This window comes from Dendrobates tinctorius, unplaced genomic scaffold (assembly GCF_039654945.1).
Source record: "Dendrobates tinctorius isolate UK_male_01 unplaced genomic scaffold, ASM3965494v1 ptg000006l, whole genome shotgun sequence".
Classification (NCBI taxonomy): Eukaryota; Metazoa; Chordata; class Amphibia; order Anura; family Dendrobatidae; genus Dendrobates; species Dendrobates tinctorius.
Window position 1 is genome coordinate 17,396,315 of NW_027361674.1, and position 22,435 is coordinate 17,418,749.

Below are 22,435 nucleotides of genomic sequence, written 5' to 3' on the forward strand. Positions count from 1 at the left end.
GTGGTCTTCTGCTGCTGTAGCCCATCTGCCTCAAAGTTCGACGCACTGTGCGTTCAGAGATGCTCTTCTGCCTACCTTGGTTGTAACGGGTGGCAATTTGAGTCACTGTTGCCTTTCTATCAGCTCGAACCAGTCTGCCCATTCTCCTCTGACCTCTGGCATCAACATGGCATTTCCGGCCACAGAACTGCCGCTCACTGGATTTTTTTTCTTTTTCGGACCATTCTCTGTAAACCCTAGAGATGGTTGTGCGTGAAAATCCCAGTAGATCAGCAGTTTCTGAAATACTCAGACCAGCCCTTCTGGCACCAACAATCATGCCACGTTCAAAGGCACTCAAATCACCTTTCTTCCCCATACTGATGCTCGGTTTGAACTGCAGGAGATTGTCTTGACCATGTCTACATGCCTAAATGCACTGAGTTGCCGCCATGTGATTGGCTGATTAGAAATTAAGTCTTAACACACAGTTGGACAGGTGTACCTAATAAAGTGGCCAGTGAGTGTATATTTAGACACACTTTGAAAAAAAAAAATTAAAACATAGACACAGCATTCTCTTGCCAAGAAGTTGCCCCCTCAGGTGAGATAAAGTAATTCGTGAATATATCACGCACTTTGAGGCCAGAGAGCGGTCTACGTTGAGGGATGATAGGTGGTCTCACCCTGCGCACATTGTCCGGCCTACGCACAACACCATCAGAGGAGGAACAATCATGTATCCTGGTGAAGTTATGCAGAACAACACAGGCTTTGACAACTTCATTCACATTTTGCTCACTCAACTGAATGGCAGACTGGAGTACCCGCCATTCGGCACAAAGAATCCCAAAGGAACACTCCACCAGTCGCCTAGCACGTGATAGGCGCAAGTTAAAAATTCTGCGCCTGTGGTCAAGGTTGCGCCGGGGATATGGCCTCATGACATTACGTGATAACTGAAAGGCCTCATCTGCCACAAGGACATAAGGGACTGATTGTTCGGGGGAGCCTGGTAGCTGGCGTGGTGGTGGTAGATCCAACTGGTTGGTGCGTAGCCGCCTACCCATTATGGAAGTATTGAAGACTCTAGAGTCTCCCGTCCTTCCATAGGCCCCAATGTCAACAATTATAAACTTGTATTGAGGGTCTACCAGAGCCAACAATACAACAGAAAAGTATTGCTTATAATTGAAGAATTGGGAGCCTGAGTTCGGCGGCTTACGCACCCTGATATGTTTGCCATCCAGGGCCCCAATACAATTTGGAAACTGGCAGTCCTCCTCAAAGTCCCTTGAAATCCTTAACCAGTCTTCCATCCTGGGCTCGGGTAGGACCACCTGATGGAGTCTTGTCCAGATTTCTGCACATGTAGACCTCACTATGCCTGAAATGGTTGACTTTCCAATGAGAAACTCATGGTGGAGGGCGGCATAAGACAGGCCAGTGGACAGGAAGCTGTAGAACAGCAGAAATAGTACAGGTTAGAATGGGTAAAGTAAAAAAAAATCAGTTACATGCCGACCAAACTTGGTAGGGAATGAGAGAAAACAACACACACATATTTGGTGGCACAATGACTAAGTGATATGCAGTACATATTAGATGTAACATTCTGCTGTGTCAGGTGAAACATATTTTGAGTAAGATGAGGGTATTAAACTTTGTCCAAGAAGGCCAAAAAACATAAATTAACACACACATTATGAACATAGAGAATGTGGTCGTGGAGTACATACCGTATTGTGAGTAGAAGTCGCTCCTCTGCAGATATGGCTTTGCGCATCCTAGTGTCCTGAAAGGTGATCCCAGGGCGCACTGTCTCCAAGAGGCGATCAAATGTGGAAATGCTCATTCGACAGTACTGGTAAAATTTGTCCGGATGCTCCCGCAGAGACGAATAGAGGCGGTGAAAATGACCTCTTGTGAGTCGTTGCCTCAAAAGTGGATGTACCCACATGCGTCTCCTCCTCCGCGGATCCACTATCACAGGATATGGTTGGCCAAAGCGCCGTGACAAAAGCCAGGTAAAGAGAACCTGCTCGGTTGTATTGAATGTCAGACCCTCGGCCATGCTGCACAAAGAACACCAACACACCTCGTGAAAGCAAGGTGAGAAATGTACAGAATGTAGGCAGCCACCTGTTTCTGAGTGTCTAAATAGGGTGCAGGCTAATGATTTAAATTGCTTGCAGGCCTCAAAACCGTTAAATGTCCATTTTGCAAGGCTGCGAGAAAATCTCGCCATACAGATTGAATACGGATTACATACGGATACACACATGCGCAAAATACGCGACCTCACCTTGCTTACGGATGACCTACGGACCACTATTTAGTGGTCATTGATCCGTATTACGCATGTAAAATACTGACCGTATTTTGCGCAGGTTAGTGTGACTCCAGCCTTTGTTGCATTTACTCTTAAGCGCTGGAAACAAACACTGCCAAAACTCAGACACATTTTATATGAATATGTATATGATTATATTTTAGTTTTCTTTCTTTCAATGTTCTTTTTACTGAAAAAGTTTAAATGAGATAAACAGTGAATGAGACATGGCTAATATCAACAAGAAAGCATTAACAAGTACTTCCAGTAAGGATTATTTAAGCTGATTCATATACCGTACTCAGTCACTTTGGTTCAGTAATTTATAGAAAACTAGATAATCGATATAATAAAAGAGAAAATGAACAGAAAAAGAGGGGGACTTTAGAATTTTTGGACTCGAACATCCTATTACTCAACAATTATGTCTTAAGCTCTGTGCAAACGTATATCTCAAGGTGCTGCCCCCCCTTTTTTCACCCCCCCACCTCCTCCCTATATTTTATTTTTCAAGTGAAACCATTCTCTGTTACCCTTTGACCCTTTTCATATTTTCTGCAGGTTTCTTGACATCATTTAATGGTTCATTTTGTCCAAAATGAATGAAGTGGACTTTAGTGATTTTAACAAGTTTCTGTTAGAACTAGGTATGTATGTTATGCAACGCCTGTGCACATCTATTTTCTTCTGTTCTAATACCGTCCTTAGTTTTTCAGAATGAGCAAGAATCTGAGAATAAGAGAACAACCAAGGAACTCATTCAACGTAAGTTTCAATAATTGCGAATGACTATTACTAGCAACATTCATCTTGATGAAATTTGCAAACTCACCTATCTTTGTACACCATCAGCTGTATTTGCTCCTGTACTACTACTGCAAAAAGATTTCAGAAAATGGCCCGATTGATACGAAGCATTAATAAATGTCTCGGGATAGATTGGAAGGTTTATTCCTTGACACTATTTATATTTAGGAAAAGTTTGCCCAATCTTACAGAAAATAATTAGTACTGTTAGGGTTGATTCATATTGACAGTTGGTGTTTTCACCCCTTAGATACCCACAGCAAAAAGTCTTGCATTCAAATTTACAAAGGACAAAAAACTGACTGGCACGTCCAGACTAGTGTGAATTGGTGTATACCAGGAGGAGCTACCTCCATATACAATACACAAAATAAGGTTGCACTCTATCATGCTAAAGCATGTCAATATAGAATATATGAAAACTGAACAGCAATACAGCTATGGAGTATTAAGAAAAAATACGAGACACTTGGCCAAATTATATCTGCCCATCAACCAACGTCAAGGTGGCCTCAAAATCTGATGGGGACCTACACTGTGTGAATACCTCTCTAAGGCTGATGTCTGAATTCCTGGGTGAATGTGGACACCTCTGTCAGCAATGCCTGCATTTATGGGTAAGTAGGGACCTGCTGTAGTTAAAATCACCACCTGGTGGAGGGCGGAGTGCTCGGTCAGTAAGCTAATATACAAAAGACAAAAAACTGACTGGCACATCCAGACTAGTGTGAATAGATGCATACCAGGAGGAGCTACCTCCATATACAATACACAAAATAAGGTTGTACTCTATCATGCTAAAGCATGTCAATATAGAATATTTGAAAATTGAACAGCAATACAGCTATGGAGTATTAAGAAAAAATATGAGATGCTTAGCATATAACTTGGCCAAATTATATCTGCCCATCAACCAACGTCAAGGTGGCCTCAAAATCTGATGGTGATTTTAACTACAGCAGGTCCCTACTTACCCATAAATGCAGGCATTGCTGACAGAGGTGTCAACATTCACCCAGGAATTCAGACATCAGCCTTAGAGAAGTATTCACACAGTGTAGGTACCCATCAGATTTTGAGGCCACCTTGATGATGGTTGATGGGCGCAGATATAATTTGGCCAAGTTATACGCCAAGCGTCTCATATTTTTTCTTAATACTCCATAGCTGTAATGCTTTTCAATTTTCATATATTCTATATTGACATGCTTTAGCATGATAGAGTGCAACCTTATTTTGTGTATTGTATATGGAGGTAGCTTCTCCTGGTATGCACCTATTCACACTAGTCTGGATGTGCCAGTCAGTTTTTTGTCTTTTGAATATTAGCTTACTGACTGAGCACTCCACCCTCCACCAGGTGGTGATTTAACTACAGAAGGTCCCAACTTACCCATAAATGCAGGCATTGCTGACAGAGGTGTCCACATTCACCCAGGAATTCAGACACCAGCCTTAGAGAGGTATTCACACATTGTAGGTACCCATCAGATTTTGAGGCCACCTTGACGTTGGTTGATGGGCAGATATAATTTGGCCAAGTTATATGCTAAGCGTCTCATATTTTTTCTTAATACTCCATAGCTGTATTGCTGTCCAATTTTCATATATTCTATATTGACATGCTTTAGCATGATAGAGTGCAACCTTATTTTGTGTATTGCATTCAAATTTGTCACAAAATGCTACAGAATTACCGAAGATGAAATCCACTGCAATTCTGCTGTATTTCCATGTCATATCCACATGGAAGACAAACAGATTTTGCAATGGATTTGTTAGTGGTGAAAAATTTACAGCCTGTGTAAATCCACCCTTAAGGCTCATACCCATCACTGTAAAAAAAAAACAGTTGGATTTCGGTTCAGAAAAGTGGGACAAGTGTCATGATTTTTAACATTTAGCATCAGATTTACATCCGAATATATGCAAATGCGATCCAAATTAACATGAGCTTTTACATAGAGCAATTATCTATGTAATTTACACATAGTTTTCCAAGGAAATATTCTTCAAGATTATACAGTACAGACCAAAAGTTTGGACACACCATCTCATTCAAAGAGTTTTCTTTATTTTCATGACTATGAAAATTGTAGATTCACTCTGAAGGCATCAAAACTATGAATTAACACATGTGGAATTATATAATTAATAAAAAAGTGTGAAACAACTGAAAATATGTCTTATATTCTAGGTTCTTCAAAGTAGCCACCTTTTGCTTTGATTACTGCTTTGCACACTCTTGGCATTCTCTTGATGAGCTTCAAGAGGTAGTCACCGGAAATGGTTTTCCAACAGTCTTGAAGGAGTTCCCAGAGATGCTTAGCACTTGTTGGCCCTTTTGCCTTCACTCTACGGTCCAGCTCATCCCAAACCATCTCGATTGGGTTCAGGTCTGCTGACTGTGGAGGCCAGGTCATCTGGCGTAGCACCCCATCACTCTCCTTCTTGGTCAAATAGCCCTTACGCAGCCTGGAGGTGTGTGTCATTGTCCTGTTGAAAAATAAATGATGGTCCAACTAAATGCAAACCGGATGGAATAGCATGCCGCTGCAAGATGCTGTGGTAGCCATGCTGGTTCAGTATGCCTTAAATTTTGAATAAATCCAGAACAGTGTCACCAGTAAAGCACCCCCACACCATCACACCTCCTCCTCCATGCATCACGGTGGGAACCAGGCATGTAGAGTCCAACCGTTCACCTTTTCTGCGTCGCACAAAGACACGGTGGTTGGAACCAAAGATCTCAAATTTGGACTCATCAGACCAAAGTACAGATTTCCACAGGTCTAATGTCCATTCCTTGTGTTCTTTAGCCCACACAAGTCTCCTCTGCTTGTTGCCTGTCCTTAGCAGTGGTTTCCTAGCTGCTATTTTACCATGAAGGCCTGCTGCACAAAGTCTCCTCTAAACAGTTGTTGTAGAGATGTGTCTTCTGCTAGAACTCTTTTTGGCATTGAGCTGGTCTCTAATCTGAGCTGCGATTAACCTTCAATTTCTGAGGCTGGTGACTCGGATGAACTTATCCTCCACAGCAGAGGTGACTCTTGGTCTTCCTTTTCTGATGCGGTCCTCATGTGAGCCAGTTTCTTTGTAGCGCTTGATGGTTTTTGCCACTGCACTTGGGGACACTTTCAAAGTTTTCCCAATTTTTTGGACTGACTGACCTTCATTTCTTAAAGTAATGATGGCCTCTCGTTTTTCTTTACTTAGCTGCTTATTTCTTGCCATAATACAAATTCTAACAGTCTATTCAGTAGGACTATCAGCTGTGTATCCACTAGACTTCTGCACAACACAACTGATGGTCCCAACCCCATTTAAAAGGCAAGAAATCCCACTTATTAAACCTAACAGGGCACACCTGTGAAGTGAAAACCATTTCCGGTGACTACCTCTTGAAGGTCATCAAGAGAATGCCAAGAGTGTGCAAAGCAGTAATTAAAGCAAAAGGTGGCTACTTTGAAGAACCTAGAATATAAGACATATTTTCAGTTGTTTCACACTTTTTTGTTAATTATATAATTCCACATGTGTTAATTCATAGTTTTGATGCCTTCAGAGTGAATCTGCAATTTTCATAGTCATGAAAATAAAGAAAACTCTTTGAATGAGAAGGTGTGTCCAAACTTTTGGTCTGTACTGTATATATATATATATATATATATATATATATATGAGAGAGAGAGACTGAGAGGGATACTGAGATGGAGACTGAGGGAGAGACTGAGAGAGACAGAGAGAGAGAGAGAGACAGACAGATAGATACAGAAAGATATATATAAATACGTGAGTGAGATATATAGTATGTATATATATAACTAGCTGAAGAGCCCGGCGTCGCCTGGGCATAGTAACCAACTGTGGTTAGTTATAACAAATTATAATGATTATATTGCACATAAAAACATTTCACATCATATATTCAACACTACAGATTTGCAACAAAAATTAACTAAACAATTACCCAAGTATTGATAGTATTTTATTTTCAACTCATTCAAGAGCCTTTTGATAAACATGTGTATCTGTGTACCGTATCTAACCCTATCCTGTGTGATAATGTCTGCTGAGCTGTGTACCTAATCCTCCCCTGTGTGATACTTTCTGCTGAGCTGTGTATTTAATCCAATCGTGTGTTACTGACTGCTCAGCCGTGTATCTAATCCTATCCTGTGTGATACTGACTGCTGAGCAGTGTATCTAATCCTATCCTGTGTGATACCATCTGCTGAGCAGTGTATCTAACCCTATCCTGTGTGATACTGATTGCTGAACCATGTATCTAATCCTATCCTGTGTGATACTGAGTGCTGAGCCGTGTATCTAATCTCATCCTGTGTGATACTGACTGCAGAGCCGTGTATCTAATCCTATTCTATGTGATACTGTCTGCTGAGCCATGTATCTAATACTATTTTGTGTGATACTGTGTGCTGAGCTGTGTATCTAATCCTATCCTGTGTTATACTGTCTGCTGAGCCGTGTATCTATTCCTATCCTGTGTGATACTGACTGCTGAGCTGTGTATCTAATCTTATCCTGTGTGATACTGACTGCTCAGCCGTGTGTCTAATCCTCTCCTGTGTGATACTGACTGCTGAGCCATGTGTCCAATCCTCTCCTGTGTGTTACTGTCTGCTGAGCCATGTATCTAATACTATTTTGTGTGATACTGTGTGCCGAGCTGTGTATCTAATCCTATCCTGTGTGATACTGACTGCTGAGCCGTGTATCTATTCCTATCCTGTGTGATACTGACTGCAGAGCCGTGTATCTAATCCTCTAATCCTATCCTGTGTGATACTGACTGCTGAGCTCTGTATCTAATCCTATCCTGTGTGATACTGACTGCTGAGCCGTGTATCTAATCCTATTCTGTGTGATAGTGTCTGCCGAGCCGTGTATCTAATACTATTCTGTGTGACACTGTGTGCTGAGCTGTGTATCTATTCCTATCCTGTGTGATACTGACTGCTGAGCTGTGTATCTAATCCTATCCTGTGTGATACTGACTGCTGAGCTGTGTATCTAATCCTATCGTGTGTGATACTGACTGCTGAGCGTGTATCTAATCCTATCCTGTGTGATACTGGGCTCCCCTTGCAGTCTGTGTCAGAGGGTGGTCTGTGTTGGTACGGTAATAAATTGTGTTATTTCCAGCTTTATAGAAGGACGATAACACCATAGAAATTACAAGAATAATAGGCAAAATTGTTTGGTGAATTGGAACGCGCAGGGTTGAAATTTTGCCTCATAACATAGCCTATGACGCTCTCGGGGTCCAGACGTGTGACTGTGCAAAATTTTGTGGCTGTAGCTGCGATGGTGCAGATGCCAATCCCGGACTTACACACATACATACACACACACATTGAGCTTTATATATTAGATGAGTGCTTTGCTTGTGTAGCTTACTGTACAAGTATTTTATTACCAAATAAATTATTTTCTAAGAAATATGGCGTTAGGTCTCCCGGCATTTTATTATCCAGCATGTGCCATTTCTGGGGTGGCTGATGGCTTTAGTCTTGGAGGGGGCCAATATCCATGGCCCCTTCCTAGGCTATTAACCCCTTTACCCCCAAGGGTGGTTTGCACGTTCATGACAGGGCCAATTTTTACAATTCTGACCACTGTCCCTTTATGAGGTAATAACTCTGAAATGCTTCCATGGATCCCAATGATTTTGACACTGTTTTCTCGTGACATATTGTACGTCATGTTAGTGGTAAAATTTATTTCAATTAACTTGCGTTTATTTGTGAAAAAAATGGAAATTTGGCAAAAATTTTGAAAATTTTGCAATTTTCCAACTTTGAATTTTTATGCCCTTAAATCACAGAGATACGGCACACAAAAAACTTAATAAGTAACATTTCACATCTGATTAATTTACATCAGCACAATTTTGGAACCAAAATTTTTTTTTGCTAGGAAGTTATAAGGGTTACAAGTTGACCAGCGATTTCTCATTTTTGCAACACCATTTTATTTTTACGGACCACATCACAATTGAAATCACTTTGAGGGGTCTATTGATAGAAAATACCCAAACGTGACACCATTCTAAAAACTGCACCCCTCAAGGTGCTCAAAACCACATTCAAGAAGTTTATTAACCATTCAGGTACTTCACAGGAATTTTTTTAATGTTTAAAAAAAATGAACATTTAACTTTTTTTCACCAAAAAATTACTTCAGGTTCAATTTTTTTTTTATTTTACCAAGGGTAACAGGAGAAATTGGACTGCACAAGTTATTGTGCAATTTGTCCTGTATACTTTGATACCTGATATGTGGGGGGAACCACTTTTTTGGCGCATGGCAGAGCTCAGAATGGAAGGAACACCGTTTGACTTTTTCAATGCAAAATTGGCTGGAATTCAGATCGGACGCCATGTCATGTTTGGATAGCCCCTGATGTACCTAAACAGTGGAAACCCCCCACAAGTGACCTCATTTTGGAAACTAGACCCCCCAAGAAACTTATCTAGATATGTGGTGAGAACTTTGAACCCACAAGGAAGGAGCGCCATTTGACTTTTTGAATGGAAAATTAGCTCCAATCGTTAACGGACACCATGTCGCGTTTGGAGAGTCGCTGTGTGCCTAAAACTTTGGAGCTCCCCCACAAGTGACCTCATTTTGGAAACTAGACCCCCCAAGAAACTTATCTAGATATGTGGTGAGAACTTTGAACCCACAAGGGCTTCACAGAAGTTTAGAACATACAGCCGTTCAATTAAAAAATCATATTTTTTCCACAAAAATGATCTTTTCACCCCCAATTTTTATTTTCCCAAGGTTAACAGGACCCTAAAAGTTATTGTGCAATTTGTCCTGAGTATGCTGATACCCCATATGTGGGTGTAAACGACTATTTGGGTGCTGTCATGATCTGAAGTGATCTGACAGTTTTAAAAGCACTGTGTGAACTTTTTTTCCTTTTGGCAAGTTGCAAAAGTGACTTGACTGTCCCCGGTGGTGGTTAGTGGTATCACACCTTAGGTTTCAGTTTAATGTGCACGTAATTAGGAATCAGGTGTGGGGCTCTATAAAGGAGTCTCAGGGGGTGTAATCACTGCTGGTGATACTGACTGATTCATTTATTCTGAGTTTGTGAGAGCCTGGTGAAAGGATGGAGCTGAGGAGGAGTCCTGCGCAGCTTAGCCAGGGGGGACGTGTGTCAGCGATGGTGTCTGGATGAAGTGCTGGCATGGCGTGGTGGAGTCGCAGTGATGGTGTCAGTGGGAAGTGTCTGCATGGTCTGGTGGAGTGGCTACTATGGAGAGTGGCACTCACCATGTGGGACTTGGCTGCTGAGCTGGACTCAAGCATGCTTGACTTCGTGGCAGAAGCTGAACTTATCCTTGGGACTCTGTTATTAAGCTGCAGCAACTGGTGGTGGACTCTGCTCCTAGGCAGCACTATGGTGCAGGATCCTGTTATGGTGATGGATCCGGGTGGAGGAGAAGACGCACGCAGGTGGAGGGCTCTGTTGCAGGAGCATAAGCACAGAGCATAAAGCTAAGTGGTGTCCCCCTGTATTGTCTCTTTCCCTCATGTGTGTTATTAGTGCAGTGGTGGGATTAGTCTCCGCACCGACCTATTCCCTAGTGAGGGTTTAGGGTCAGGGCGAGCTAGGGCTTTGAGGTACGCGTGCGGCGCCCGGTGCGAAACCGGCATAGGGAACGTTAGGAGTGCAGGGACACTGGCTCAGGGGAGCTCAGGAGGTCTCCAATTCCCTTTTCCCTATCGCAGGGCCCACCACTGTTAATGTTTCCCAGGTCCCCCTTATTATTTAAATTCGCCATACTGGAGGCGGGGTTTCCAGAATGTTTATTAACGTGTAATACCTAAATTCGCCAGGTGAAGGCGGTGTATCCATCTGCACTTATTATTATTTAAATTCGCCCCACTGGAGGCGCTGTATCCAGGGTCACGTGTGTTATGGGTTCGCCTTGCGGTAACACCTGCGCCCAGACACACAGTGACCATGACAGGTGCATTGCAGAGCTCGGAAGGGAAGCAGTGCCATTTGCCTTTTTTGGCTGGAATTGAGATCGGACAACATGTCGCGTTTGGAAAGGCCCTGATGTGCCAAAACAGTGGAAACCCCCCACAAATGACACCATTTTGGAAACTAGACCCCCCAAGGAACTTATCTAGATGTGTGGTGAGAACTTTGAACCCCCAAGGGCTTCACAGACGTTTATAACGTACAGTCGTAAAATTTAAAAAATCACATTTTTTCCAAAAAATGATCTTTTCACCCCCAATTTTTATTTTCCCAAGGGTAACAGGACCCTAAAAGTTATTGTAAAATTTCTACTGAGTACGCTGATACCCCACATCGCGCTGCTCCGGGGAGCTCATGGAAGCACGAAGGGAGCCCCCTCCCTGCCGATGCTTCCCTAAACTCCTGGTACACTGCGATCGCGTTTGATCGCAGTGTGCCAGTGGTTAATGTGTCGGGGGCAGTCCGTGACTGCACCTGACACATAGTGCCGGGTGTCAGCTGTGATAATCAGCTGACACCTGGCCGAGATCGTACTATCCCGTCCATGGGAATAGGGGCCCGGGTCCCATGGACAGGATAGTACGTCAGATGTCAGAAAGGGGTTAAAATTAGCCCACCGCTGTCTGTCTAGACCAGACCTGGGCAAGGGGCGGCCCCCGGGCCGCATCTGGTCCGCCCACTGCCTGTGACCGGCCCGCGGAGGGGTCCTGGACTTCTCCGGTTCCTGCATTCCTCATGAATCATTCATGAGGAATGCAGAGGAGTCCCGGCAGATGCGGCGGTCAGCGGAGCGGACCCCGACCTCCTGAGAGCGGCACAGAAACATTGCCTCCAGCGCATCGCCGTTGATGGCATCTGCTTGCAGCAGTATACATCACACCACGCCACCAACTCTGTGCTAAATCGTGCGGGCGTGGAGGCGTGGTGTGATCTATACTGCTGCAAGCAGACCAGTGACACTGTGGTGCAACGTAAGGCTAGCATCAATTACTTTAGACTGGGTCTGGACTGGGTGTTTTGGTCTGGACTGGGTGTTTACGTCAGGCCAGAGTCTGGGACTCTGGGTAGAGTGGTCAGTGCCTAATAAAGCCCCTCTGAGCAGCACAGGAGTGGTACACAGATACCACTTGCTTCCTCCCCTGTGCCCTGCAGCAGCCACGTTCTTCTGAAACTTGGGCAGAGACTCCCATTGGAAGAATTAGGCAAGGTTAGCTGTTATAGCCCTTAAATATGTCGACTAAAAAAGAAAGACTGATGCAGAATGCAGAGTTTTTAACAAGGAATGGACTTCTAAATATTTATTTGCTGAAGCCAAAGCTGTGTGCTTAGTTTGTGGAGAGCACATAGCTGTGTTTAAAGATTACAATTTGAGTTGCCATTACGAGACTCCATATTTTCATTATATTGTAAATCTTTGCATTGTTTAACATACTGTTTGTTTATGAAAAGATAGCATATGTATACTATATATTATATACATATATAGTATTGGGTACAACTGAGTTAATTATATTAGTCCGGCCCTCTGACCCCATCCCAATTTCTAATGCGGCCCCATGGCAAAATTAATTTCCCACCCCTGGTCTAGACTTTGCTAGTAATTATAATGGGACGCTACATCATTTTTTTGGGGGGTCCCCCATTTTAATTACCTGGAAAGGCTAAGTGTACTGCTGTGAGCTGATAACCTGGTAAGCTCCATGGGAATTACTCCCTTCCCAGGAAATAAACATCTGCCCATGCTGTCTGCTTTCTCTCTGCTAGTTAATAAAATGTTGGGGGATCCCGTGCCATTTTTCTCAGAAAATAGTTTATTTATTAAAGAAAATACATGTAGAGTAAGTTACACAAACACTGTACTCATTATACACTCACTGGCCACTTTATTAGGTACACCATGCTAGTAAGGGGTTGGACCCCCTTTTGCCTTCAGAACTGCCTCAATTCTTCGTGGCAGAGATTCAACAAGGTGCTGGAAGCATTCCTCAGAGATTTTGGACCATATTGACATGATGGCATCACACAGTTGGCGCAGATTTGTCGGCTGCACATCCCTGATGCGAATCTCCCGTTCCACCACATCCCAAAGATGCTCTATTGGATTGAGATCTGGTGACTGAGGAGGCCATTTGAGTACAGTAAACTCATTGTCATGTTCAAGAAACCAATCTGAGATGATTCGAGCTTTATGACATGGCGCATTATCCTGCTGAAAGTAGCCATCAGATGTTGGGTACATTGTGGTCATAAAGGGATGGACATGGTCAGCAACAATACTCAGGTAGGCTGTGGCGTTGCAACGATGCTCAATTGGTACCAAGGGGCCCAAAGAGTGCCCAGAAAAAATTCCCCACACCATGACACCACCACCACCAGCCTGAACCGTTGATACAAGGCAGGATGGATCCATGCTTTCATGTTGTTTACGCCAAATTCTGACCCTACCATCCGAATGTCGCAGCAGAAATCGAGACTCATCAGACCAGGCAACGTTTTTCCAATCTTCTACTGTCCAATTTCGATGAGCTTGTGCAAATTGTAGCCTCAGTTTCCTGTTCTTAGCTGAGAGGAGTGGTACCCAGTGTGGTCTTCTGCTGCTGTAGCCCATCTGCCTCAAAGTTCGACGCACTGTGCGTTCAGAGATGCTCTTCTGCCTACCTTGGTTGTAACGGGTGGCAATTTGAGTCACTGTTGCCTTTCTATCAGCTCGAACCAGTCTGCCCATTCTCCTCTGACCTCTGGCATCAACATGGCATTTCCGGCCACAGAACTGCCGCTCACTGGATTTTTTTTCTTTTTCGGACCATTCTCTGTAAACCCTAGAGATGGTTGTGCGTGAAAATCCCAGTAGATCAGCAGTTTCTGAAATTCTCAGACCAGCCCTTTTGGCACCAACAATCATGCCACGTTCAAAGGCACTCAAATTACCTTTCTTCCCCATACTGATGCTCGGTTTGAACTGCAGGAGATTGTCTTGACCATGTCTACATGCCTAAATGCACTGAGTTGCCGCCATGTGATTGGCTGATTAGAAATTAAGTCTTAACACACAGTTGGACAGGTGTACCTAATAAAGTGGCCAGTGAGTGTATATGTCACTGACATTTTTATATCTATCTATTCTATGTTTAGGCTAGTTTCACACTAGCGTTTATGAGCGCGACGGCCTGCGCACGGCCGCCGCTAAGCCCCGTCCCTGCCGCGCCCCGCCGGTAGCTCCGCCCACCGGCGCATGACGCTGCATGCGCCCTGCGTCCCCTATCTTTATCACAGGGGGCGCAGGCCCTGTGCAGTATGCGTTTGGCGGCGCATGCGCCTTTTTGACGGTGCGCCGACGCAACCAAACTGCAGCAGGTTGCGTTTGGCGCAGGTCGGCGCACCGTCAAAAGGACGCATGCGCTGCCAAACGCATACTGCGCACGGCCTGCGCCCCCTGTGATAAAGATAGGAGACGCAGGGCGCATGCAGCGTCACGCGCCGGTGGGCGGAGCTACCAGCGGGGGCGCGGCAGGGGGCGGGGCTTAGCGGCGGCCGTGCGCAGGCCGTCGCTGCGCTCATAAACGCTAGTGTGAAACTAGCCTTACATATCTATTCTGTTTTGTCAGGTCACGCTGTGATTTTACTGTACACGACTGCTGAAATGTTTGATATTCAAGGACATGGGTGTGTAAAAATTGTATGGCACTCGCTTGGTTGAGTGTTGACTTGTACTGGCGAGTATCATCTGAGATACGAGGAGAATTGCAGCATGCTGCAATTTTTTTCTCAGTCCGATTTCAGCTGAGAAAAAAATCACAGATGAGCAGGGAATCATACATTTTTATTGGATTGCACTCGTCCATTTTACTTGTAGATGAAAATGAACCCTTAAAGATAATCTGTCCCGAGATTTTTGTTACCCCTTCAGAGAGCAGCATGATTTCATGGCAGAGACCCTGATTCCAGTGATATGTCACTTACTGGGCTGCTTGCTGCAGTTTTGATAGAATCCCTGTTTTATCGGCTGCAGATCTAGCAGTTCTCTGAATGCTGAGCTCTGTATATCCCCACCTCCACCGCTGACTGGCCACTGTATGTACTGTATACACTGTGTATAGACAGAAAGCTGCCAATCAGTGGTTGGGGTGGGGTTATACTCATGAATATGGAGGACTACATGGCAGCAGGTTTACTAGTCCTCTAGTGATAATCTCCTGCTGATAAAACAGTGATTTTATCAAATTTATAGCAAGCAGCTCAGTAAGGGTACCGTCACATTTAGCGATGCACCAGCGATCCCGACAATGATACGACCTGGTCAGGATCGCTGGTGCATCGCTAAATGGTCACTAGTGAGCTGCCAAACAGGCAGATCTCACCAGCGATGCAGCAGCGGTCGGCGGTCGTAACTTACCTGTCAGACGCGGCAATGAAGACGTCCTCCCACCCGCGTCCACGTAGGTTGCCCTGTCTCACCCAGGGTAGCAGGGTACTCGGTCCTGGGCCGGTGTCAGGGGGATGCGTGTCACAGCAGCGGTGACCCGGTCCGTGGCCCTGGGCGCCCAATATCAATGGCGGTGATGTTGTAATATAGTTTAAATGGATAGTTCGTGACCCCACCAGTGGTGTTGGCAAGTAAGATGTTGAGCCAACGCTGCGGGCAGATCCGCTGGGACTGATGGTGTGGTGCAGCAAAGATGGTGTAGCTCCCCACAGATGGAGCTGTAGTCCCAGGGCAGTGTAGGTGCAATGATGAGGAGTGGCGCAGAATGGTATAGATGTTGTTACCCAGGTGTAGCGGTGCTGGAATAACTGGAGGACACCAGGGTGTGCGGTTCCAAGGCTTTACTCACTGTTTGCAGTTCACACACACGCCCGCCTCCGTACTGTGTTCTCCAGGTCAGGGCTCCAGCCAACCTCCAGGCCAGATAGGGTTCTCCCTTCCACACTCCACCAATATGTACCTTCACTGAATGACTCCTCTAATGCGCCTTTAGGTGCGAAGCACTCCAGTACTTAGTTACCCTGGAATGCCTCTCTCTAGGTGTTCCTAGTCTCTACTTGTATGACAGACAGCTGTAGCCTGCTTCGGGGACTCCTCACTGCGTCCCGGCTCTCTATTCAGTTGCTGTTGTGTCCCAAGTCTATGATGGGAGCAAGGCGTTAGCGGCTCACTACTCCTCCTGTGTCTGTTGCCAGACATAAAGATCCAATCAACCTCGGGGACCGGGCCCCGTCCTTTGCGCCCTGGACTGGAAGGGTTCTATATCTTTCATCAACCAGCTCCCCACCGTCCTTCTATTCTCCTTCGTTCCGATCTGTTCTCTCTCTCTTATGGAAGGTTAGGTTATCAATCTTATCAGTCTCTTTCTCTGGTCTTTCTCATGCCAGCAGCCCAGATCACTGGGACCTGCTGCAGCACATCTTTCAGACACCCATCTTCTCTCTCTCCAACTAACCAACTAACTCTCACTCTTCCCACTCTTTTGTATCATCTCACTCCACCTGCCTCCCAGCACATCTCGTGTTACGAAGCAGGGTTCCACGAGGGGTGCTCTGCTAACCCCCAGCCTGAAGCTGTTAGGTGGCCCCACTGAACTATCCTGTGTGTGGAATGCAGGTGTGGAGTGTGGTCAGGAGTTCCCACCTTACCTGGATGGTGGGGCACTACACCTTAGGAGAAGGTGCAGTACCTCTGTGACGACTGAAACCTCAGGGGCGCTACACACACGTCGCTCGTCGGCGCCAGCAGGAAGCGGCCGACGAGAAATGGCCCAGGACGTTCTCGCGCGATCAGCAATAGACAGCGGGGGAGCTGGTCGGAGGTAAGTATCACACATAGCGATATCGCTTGCAATATCGCTGCTGTGTCACAAAATCGGTGACGCTTAAGGGACATCGCTAGCGATCTCGCTTAGTGTGACGGGGCCTTTAGTGATACATTACTGGGGCTGCAGGGTCGCTTGATAATAGGGGATAATTAACTGATCGCTGGGGGTCTGAGTGATCCTGAGAATGGGGCTCATTTCAATAGAGCGCTGTTTCAGCAAGCACACTTTCACACGTACTCTCATTTCATCCTCTAAGGGACTTCCCAAGATAACCAAGTACTGCGCTTAGCAATTTCCAGCAGTCCCAAGTCATGGTGCACATACTTGACCAACGTTCAAAAGAGTCTGTTCTCAAGATTGGTAGGGATACTAATAGTGAAAACCCCAGCGATGAATACGCTTGCCCTTATTCTATCAAAAGGGGATAACTTTGTCCCAGTGGTCAGAGCCTCGTAATCAATAAGTTACACACGATCCTGCGACTAGGCGATAACTTACCATTTAGGTGTAAAATTAAAACCCTGTAATTGTCAAGCACTTCTTAGTATAGATGTACCGTACATTTCCATAATTCACCCTTACCACAGTATTTTTTTTTTTACAGGTTATAGAGCTAAAATTTTACATGAAAAAGAACAAGTTCTGGTCTTGAAAAAGGAAATAAGTTTAAGCGATGAAATTATTTTGGATTTACAAAGATATGAAAGAAACAGTGATAGCCTTATGATGTAAGTACAGCAAAAAATATTTCACTGCATATAAAGGACTGTAATATACCCTCATCTTGATATATGACTACCCATACCAGTGGGGATCCATCATTACATCTTCACTGGTCGCATCTCTGTGTTCCAGGTTGTGTCCCCCATAATTCGGTTAATCCTCCGTAATGCGAACGTCTTGCACTGAGGTTACACTGCACGCACTACTTATTACAAGGTTTTTTTCTGTATAATAATCTGTTTACAAAATGCCTCCCTTCTGGGACCTGAGCAAGACAGAACAGGTCCTCCAAAGTGAGAAATGATTTTGGTTGCCCTTCTCCACTCCAGCCAAGAGATGAGGATCTTAAATAGAGGATATCCCATAACCCCTTTAATTAGTGATGCACAAAATGTTTTACACTACCTTGGTCCTGTGTCCAGAACTCCATGAGCGTCTGCTCAGGGCACCGTAAACTCCCACGTCCGTCCCTCATGATGCCACAGGGGCTTTGTAAATGCAAGAGGCACATAGGATGTCGGCATTCAAGTGCCATCCGAGGGAATTCGCTCTGCCCTGGTCCGAATGCCATGGAAGACTGAAATGAACACTTGATCAGTGTAGTGAAAATCTTTTTGCTCATCTCTAACTTTAAACCAGGGCTGTGGAGTCGGTAAGCCACAGTTGCGACTCCGACTCCGACTCCTGGATTTTATCAGGCTCCAACTCTGACTCCGGCTCCGACTCCGGCTCTGACTCCGACTCCTTCATAAATGGCCAATTCATAACAACAAATTTACTGTTGTAAAATATTAAACATCGTGCTTATGCAGTTTCTCACCATCATATAAGTAATCAGACCACTTAGAGCAAAAGCTACATTTATTAGAATACAATTAGAATATAGGAAATAACTTTTATAAACTTTTCTAAACTGTAAGTAAATATGCAATAAACACTTTTATGCAGTTAAGAAGAAATCTATAAATTTGTCCTCAGAAAAAGTATTGCCTCTGTCAGATCCTCCTTCATGGATGCCCTCAAATCTGATCTAATTATTTTGAGAGCAGAGAACAACCTCTCTACACTAACTTGTGTTGGTGGCAAAGCAGTAACCACTCGGGCAACATCTCTGACAATGTCAGGATACAGAGGAATCGCTTGTTGCACTGTTATTTTTGATGAACGGTCAAATTTCTCAATTTCTTTTAGTGCACATGAAAAATTCTGCTGAAATGTACTGGCTGTGTTCCTTGATGGGGATGACTCTTCTTCTATGCGGGAACGCTTTGCACGGTCCTTGTGATCCAAATATTTTTCGAAATTAAATTCTTCATCAGTTGATGATGAGGGTGAAGATGTGGCAGGACGACCAAATTCTTCTTGTTCCTCCTGACTGTTCTGCAACCCTTTCATCCTTACTGCTATTTCAAACAGAGCTTCTTTTCCTTTACTTAGCTGTTGATCATCTAGAAGAATCCGATGCATTGGGTCTACATAAACAGCTGCCAAAAGAATGTTATTTTGTAATAATAGCTCCTCTCTCCGTTTCATTGATGTAGCAATGCCACTTGCAATTAACCCTCCTCTTTGGGACAGGCGAAACATCAGGTTCTTCCACTCCTTTAAGAAAATACCTGGAGTTAAGTCCTCTGCTTGTAATTTTTTAGTCACTGTAAATGGGTGCTCTAGCAATTTTTCCAGCTCAGTCACCTGATTCCACTGACTTTCATTTAGCGTCAGTTGAGGGTTAGCCATGTCTACAAGAAAGGTTTTCAGTTCAACCAAGCTCTGAATCATTAAGTAAGTACTGCCCCATCGTGTGGCTTGATCAATAATTGCCCCTTTTCCAGCACGTCTCTTCAAAATTGAGTCAACTTTAGGGGTTCTGGCAACAGTAGCCAATTTTCTCACCTTGCCAATCAGTGCAGCAGCATGTCCTTCTTGCAGACTGTCTCTTATAGCCAGCTGTAGCGTATGCACAACACAGCGCATGTGATGAATGAAAGAACATATTGACACAGTTTCAACAAGATCATCTAAACTATCATGTTGCTGTTCATCTGAAGCAACTTCAGTTTGCTCCTCAGTTACAATACTGTGTTCCTCTATTTCAAACATTTCTGTGTCTGTGGACCCAGAATGTTCTTCTAGCTGCTGGTCACCATCATTACTCTCATTCATTAGCTTAATAGTACTTATCATATTTGAAGCATTGTCAGTTACGACAGAACTTGCTCTTTTTTAAGTTCATAGTCTTGCAGAACCTTTTCCACCAAGACCTGGAGAAACTCACTGGTGTGATGAGTTTTGGTGTCTTTTACTGCCAATGTCTTGGTAACTATTTCATTTTTGTCACAAACAAATCGGACATTGATGGCAAAATAGTTCACTCTGTGACGTGTGCAGGCATCCATTTTAAGAAACAGAAAGCGTCCCTTGAGAGTTTTTTTAAGTTCTTCCTTTTGTTTAAAAGCTTCTTCGATTACTAATTTTCTAATACTCTCTCTCTCTCCAGAGAAACACCAAGCTTGCGGGCCATTTCCCCATTCAGACACATAAAAGCTGGTCGTGAAAATAATGAAATAGGCACACTATCCTTTACAACAAGCTCTATGATCTGTTTTTTAAATGTATCTACTGTCATTGTCACAGTAACTTTGTCACTGACAAAATATCTTGCAACTGATGGCTGCAAAGTTCTCTGCTCCTTTGTTTGGCTGGAAGAGCTGGGCACTGGTTCATTGGTTTGGATGCAGTCTTTCTCATCCACTGCTTTCAGTACTTCTGGATGAAAGCGCTGTAAATGTCTCTTTAGATTAGAAGCTCTGGTAGGAGCATTTTTATCTTTGCCTGAATATGCACTCATCTTGGCTTCACAGCATTTGTTTTCGTCTGGATCATTTGTCATACACTGACAGACATAATGTTTTCTATCTTGAGTGATGGTGAAATGTTCAAATACAGCTGATTTAATGTGATGCTTCTTTGACATTCTCAGGTTTTTAATTCTGCATTCACAATCCAAATGACAATTGTTTTTCCTAAAAACAATTGTACAAAATTATTGCCAAGTCGTACAACTGATATAGTGGTCAGTAATACTGTTATTATTCCTCATGTACTCACAGTTAACTGATGCAAAGTTTGTTGAAAGGATAATACTTCTTACAGTCTTCCTCTTCTGAGTAGCAGGCTGCTGTGAGATGCTTGGAAGACGCACACCTAGTATGATCTAGTCTAGAGGAGGAGCTTTACTACTAAGAATTTGCAACACATTTTCACTTTCAGTTTCATACATTGTAAGTAGGGGGGTTGGGGCAGCATGAGGTTAACCAAGTATAAGATTAGATAAGGGCAGTGGAGAACAGTGACACTCAAGAAGTAAGAAATGTCTCTATCTCCAGCAGAACTGCTTATCACTGTTGTTCATAGTTTGATAGAACATATATATTTGAGTAACATTTATAAAATTCATATGAAAGTTCAATTATGAAATATTAATACATTTTTTTTAAAGCTGGAGTCGGAGTCGGTACATTTCTTCCGACTCCGACTCCAACCAAAACTAACTCCGACTCCGACTCCGACTCCACGACTCCGACTCCGACTCCACAGCCCTGCTTTAAACCTTCAATATTTTTTTGGCATGTTGCAGGAAACAAGAGAAAATCCACACAAACAATACAAGAGCATAAAAACTGCATCTGCAGATGGTGTCTTAAACTGGATATAGACAAAAAAAAAACAATTCTGCAAAGCGACAGTGCTAAGGGCTTAGCAACCACTGATAAAATCCTTAAAATTTAAATTCTGCTTTTTGTGTCTTATTGTCTCAGATGCACATCAACGTCTGCAATGCTTAAAAGAGAGGAAGAATGTCTGCAAATCCAGTTGGAAAATGCATTAAAAATATCTGAAAATGATAAGTATGGAGATTCATTGTATAATCTTATTGTACATTCAAATCACATTTGTGGATTATGGACGGCAGGTCAAGGTCCATCTACTTTATGCCATACACATGCCTTTTTTCAAACACACACATGTGACAGAGATCTTGGTATTGTATTCCTTTTCTTGCACCTCCAAGTTGTCCTACAAATTTTGATATTAAAGGCAGGTACGGACTGGGGCTGATATTGAGCCCTGGCATTTGAAATCACACAGACCCATGCTGTCCCCATCCCCAAGCACCAGATGGGATATATTAATATTACCCTGGATGGAGGAAAGCAAGATTTACTACAAGACCAATATTTCTAATGATACCCGTGGCCTGCTGGGGTAAGTGATGGAGCCAGCAACTTTGTGCTTCGTCACAATGCTTAACAGTATGGGTGTCTTGAAAACACAGATTCTGTTATCAATGTAGCAGACAAGGCGGCCCACAACCAAAGCAGCCCTTCTGGCATTTGCCAGAATTGCCAGATGGCCAATCCGGCCCTGATTAAAGGGGTTGTCTAGGACTATGCACCTACTTTTTGCAGACTTCCTGCTCTGTCTGGAATGTGCAGTAAATCACCGACTGTAGTGGTGACATGTTGGTCACTGCTGCTGCTACAACATTGGCTGCAACAATCACACATCTGTCAGCATGCAACAGTAAGTACAGAGACAGTCACTGTACACCCTTGTAACAACCCTGCTGGCATCACTGCATGGCCTTCCATCTCCCGCACACCAACTTACTCATTGCTCCAGGTCATGCTGTGATTTCTGTCTGCTGCCAGCTCCATACGTTTTGCCTCTTGTCTCCTGCTTTCTCTCTGCATGTTA

At 43.9% G+C, this 22,435-nt stretch overlaps 1 protein-coding gene across 1 annotated transcript in view; it reads left to right on the forward strand.

The window, feature by feature from the left end:
* Nucleotides 1-2,868: 2,868 nt before the first annotated feature.
* The window catches only part of CUNH14orf39 (chromosome unknown C14orf39 homolog), a 50,658-nt gene continuing 31,091 nt past the window's right edge, over nt 2,869-22,435 (forward strand). The window contains exons 1-4 of the mRNA XM_073571175.1: nt 2,869-2,958; nt 3,020-3,076; nt 17,559-17,682; nt 21,496-21,585. Of these exons, the coding sequence (XP_073427276.1) occupies nt 2,910-2,958; nt 3,020-3,076; nt 17,559-17,682; nt 21,496-21,585 (320 nt within the window). The 5' untranslated portion in view covers nt 2,869-2,909. The remainder of the gene's footprint in view (nt 2,959-3,019; nt 3,077-17,558; nt 17,683-21,495; nt 21,586-22,435) is intronic.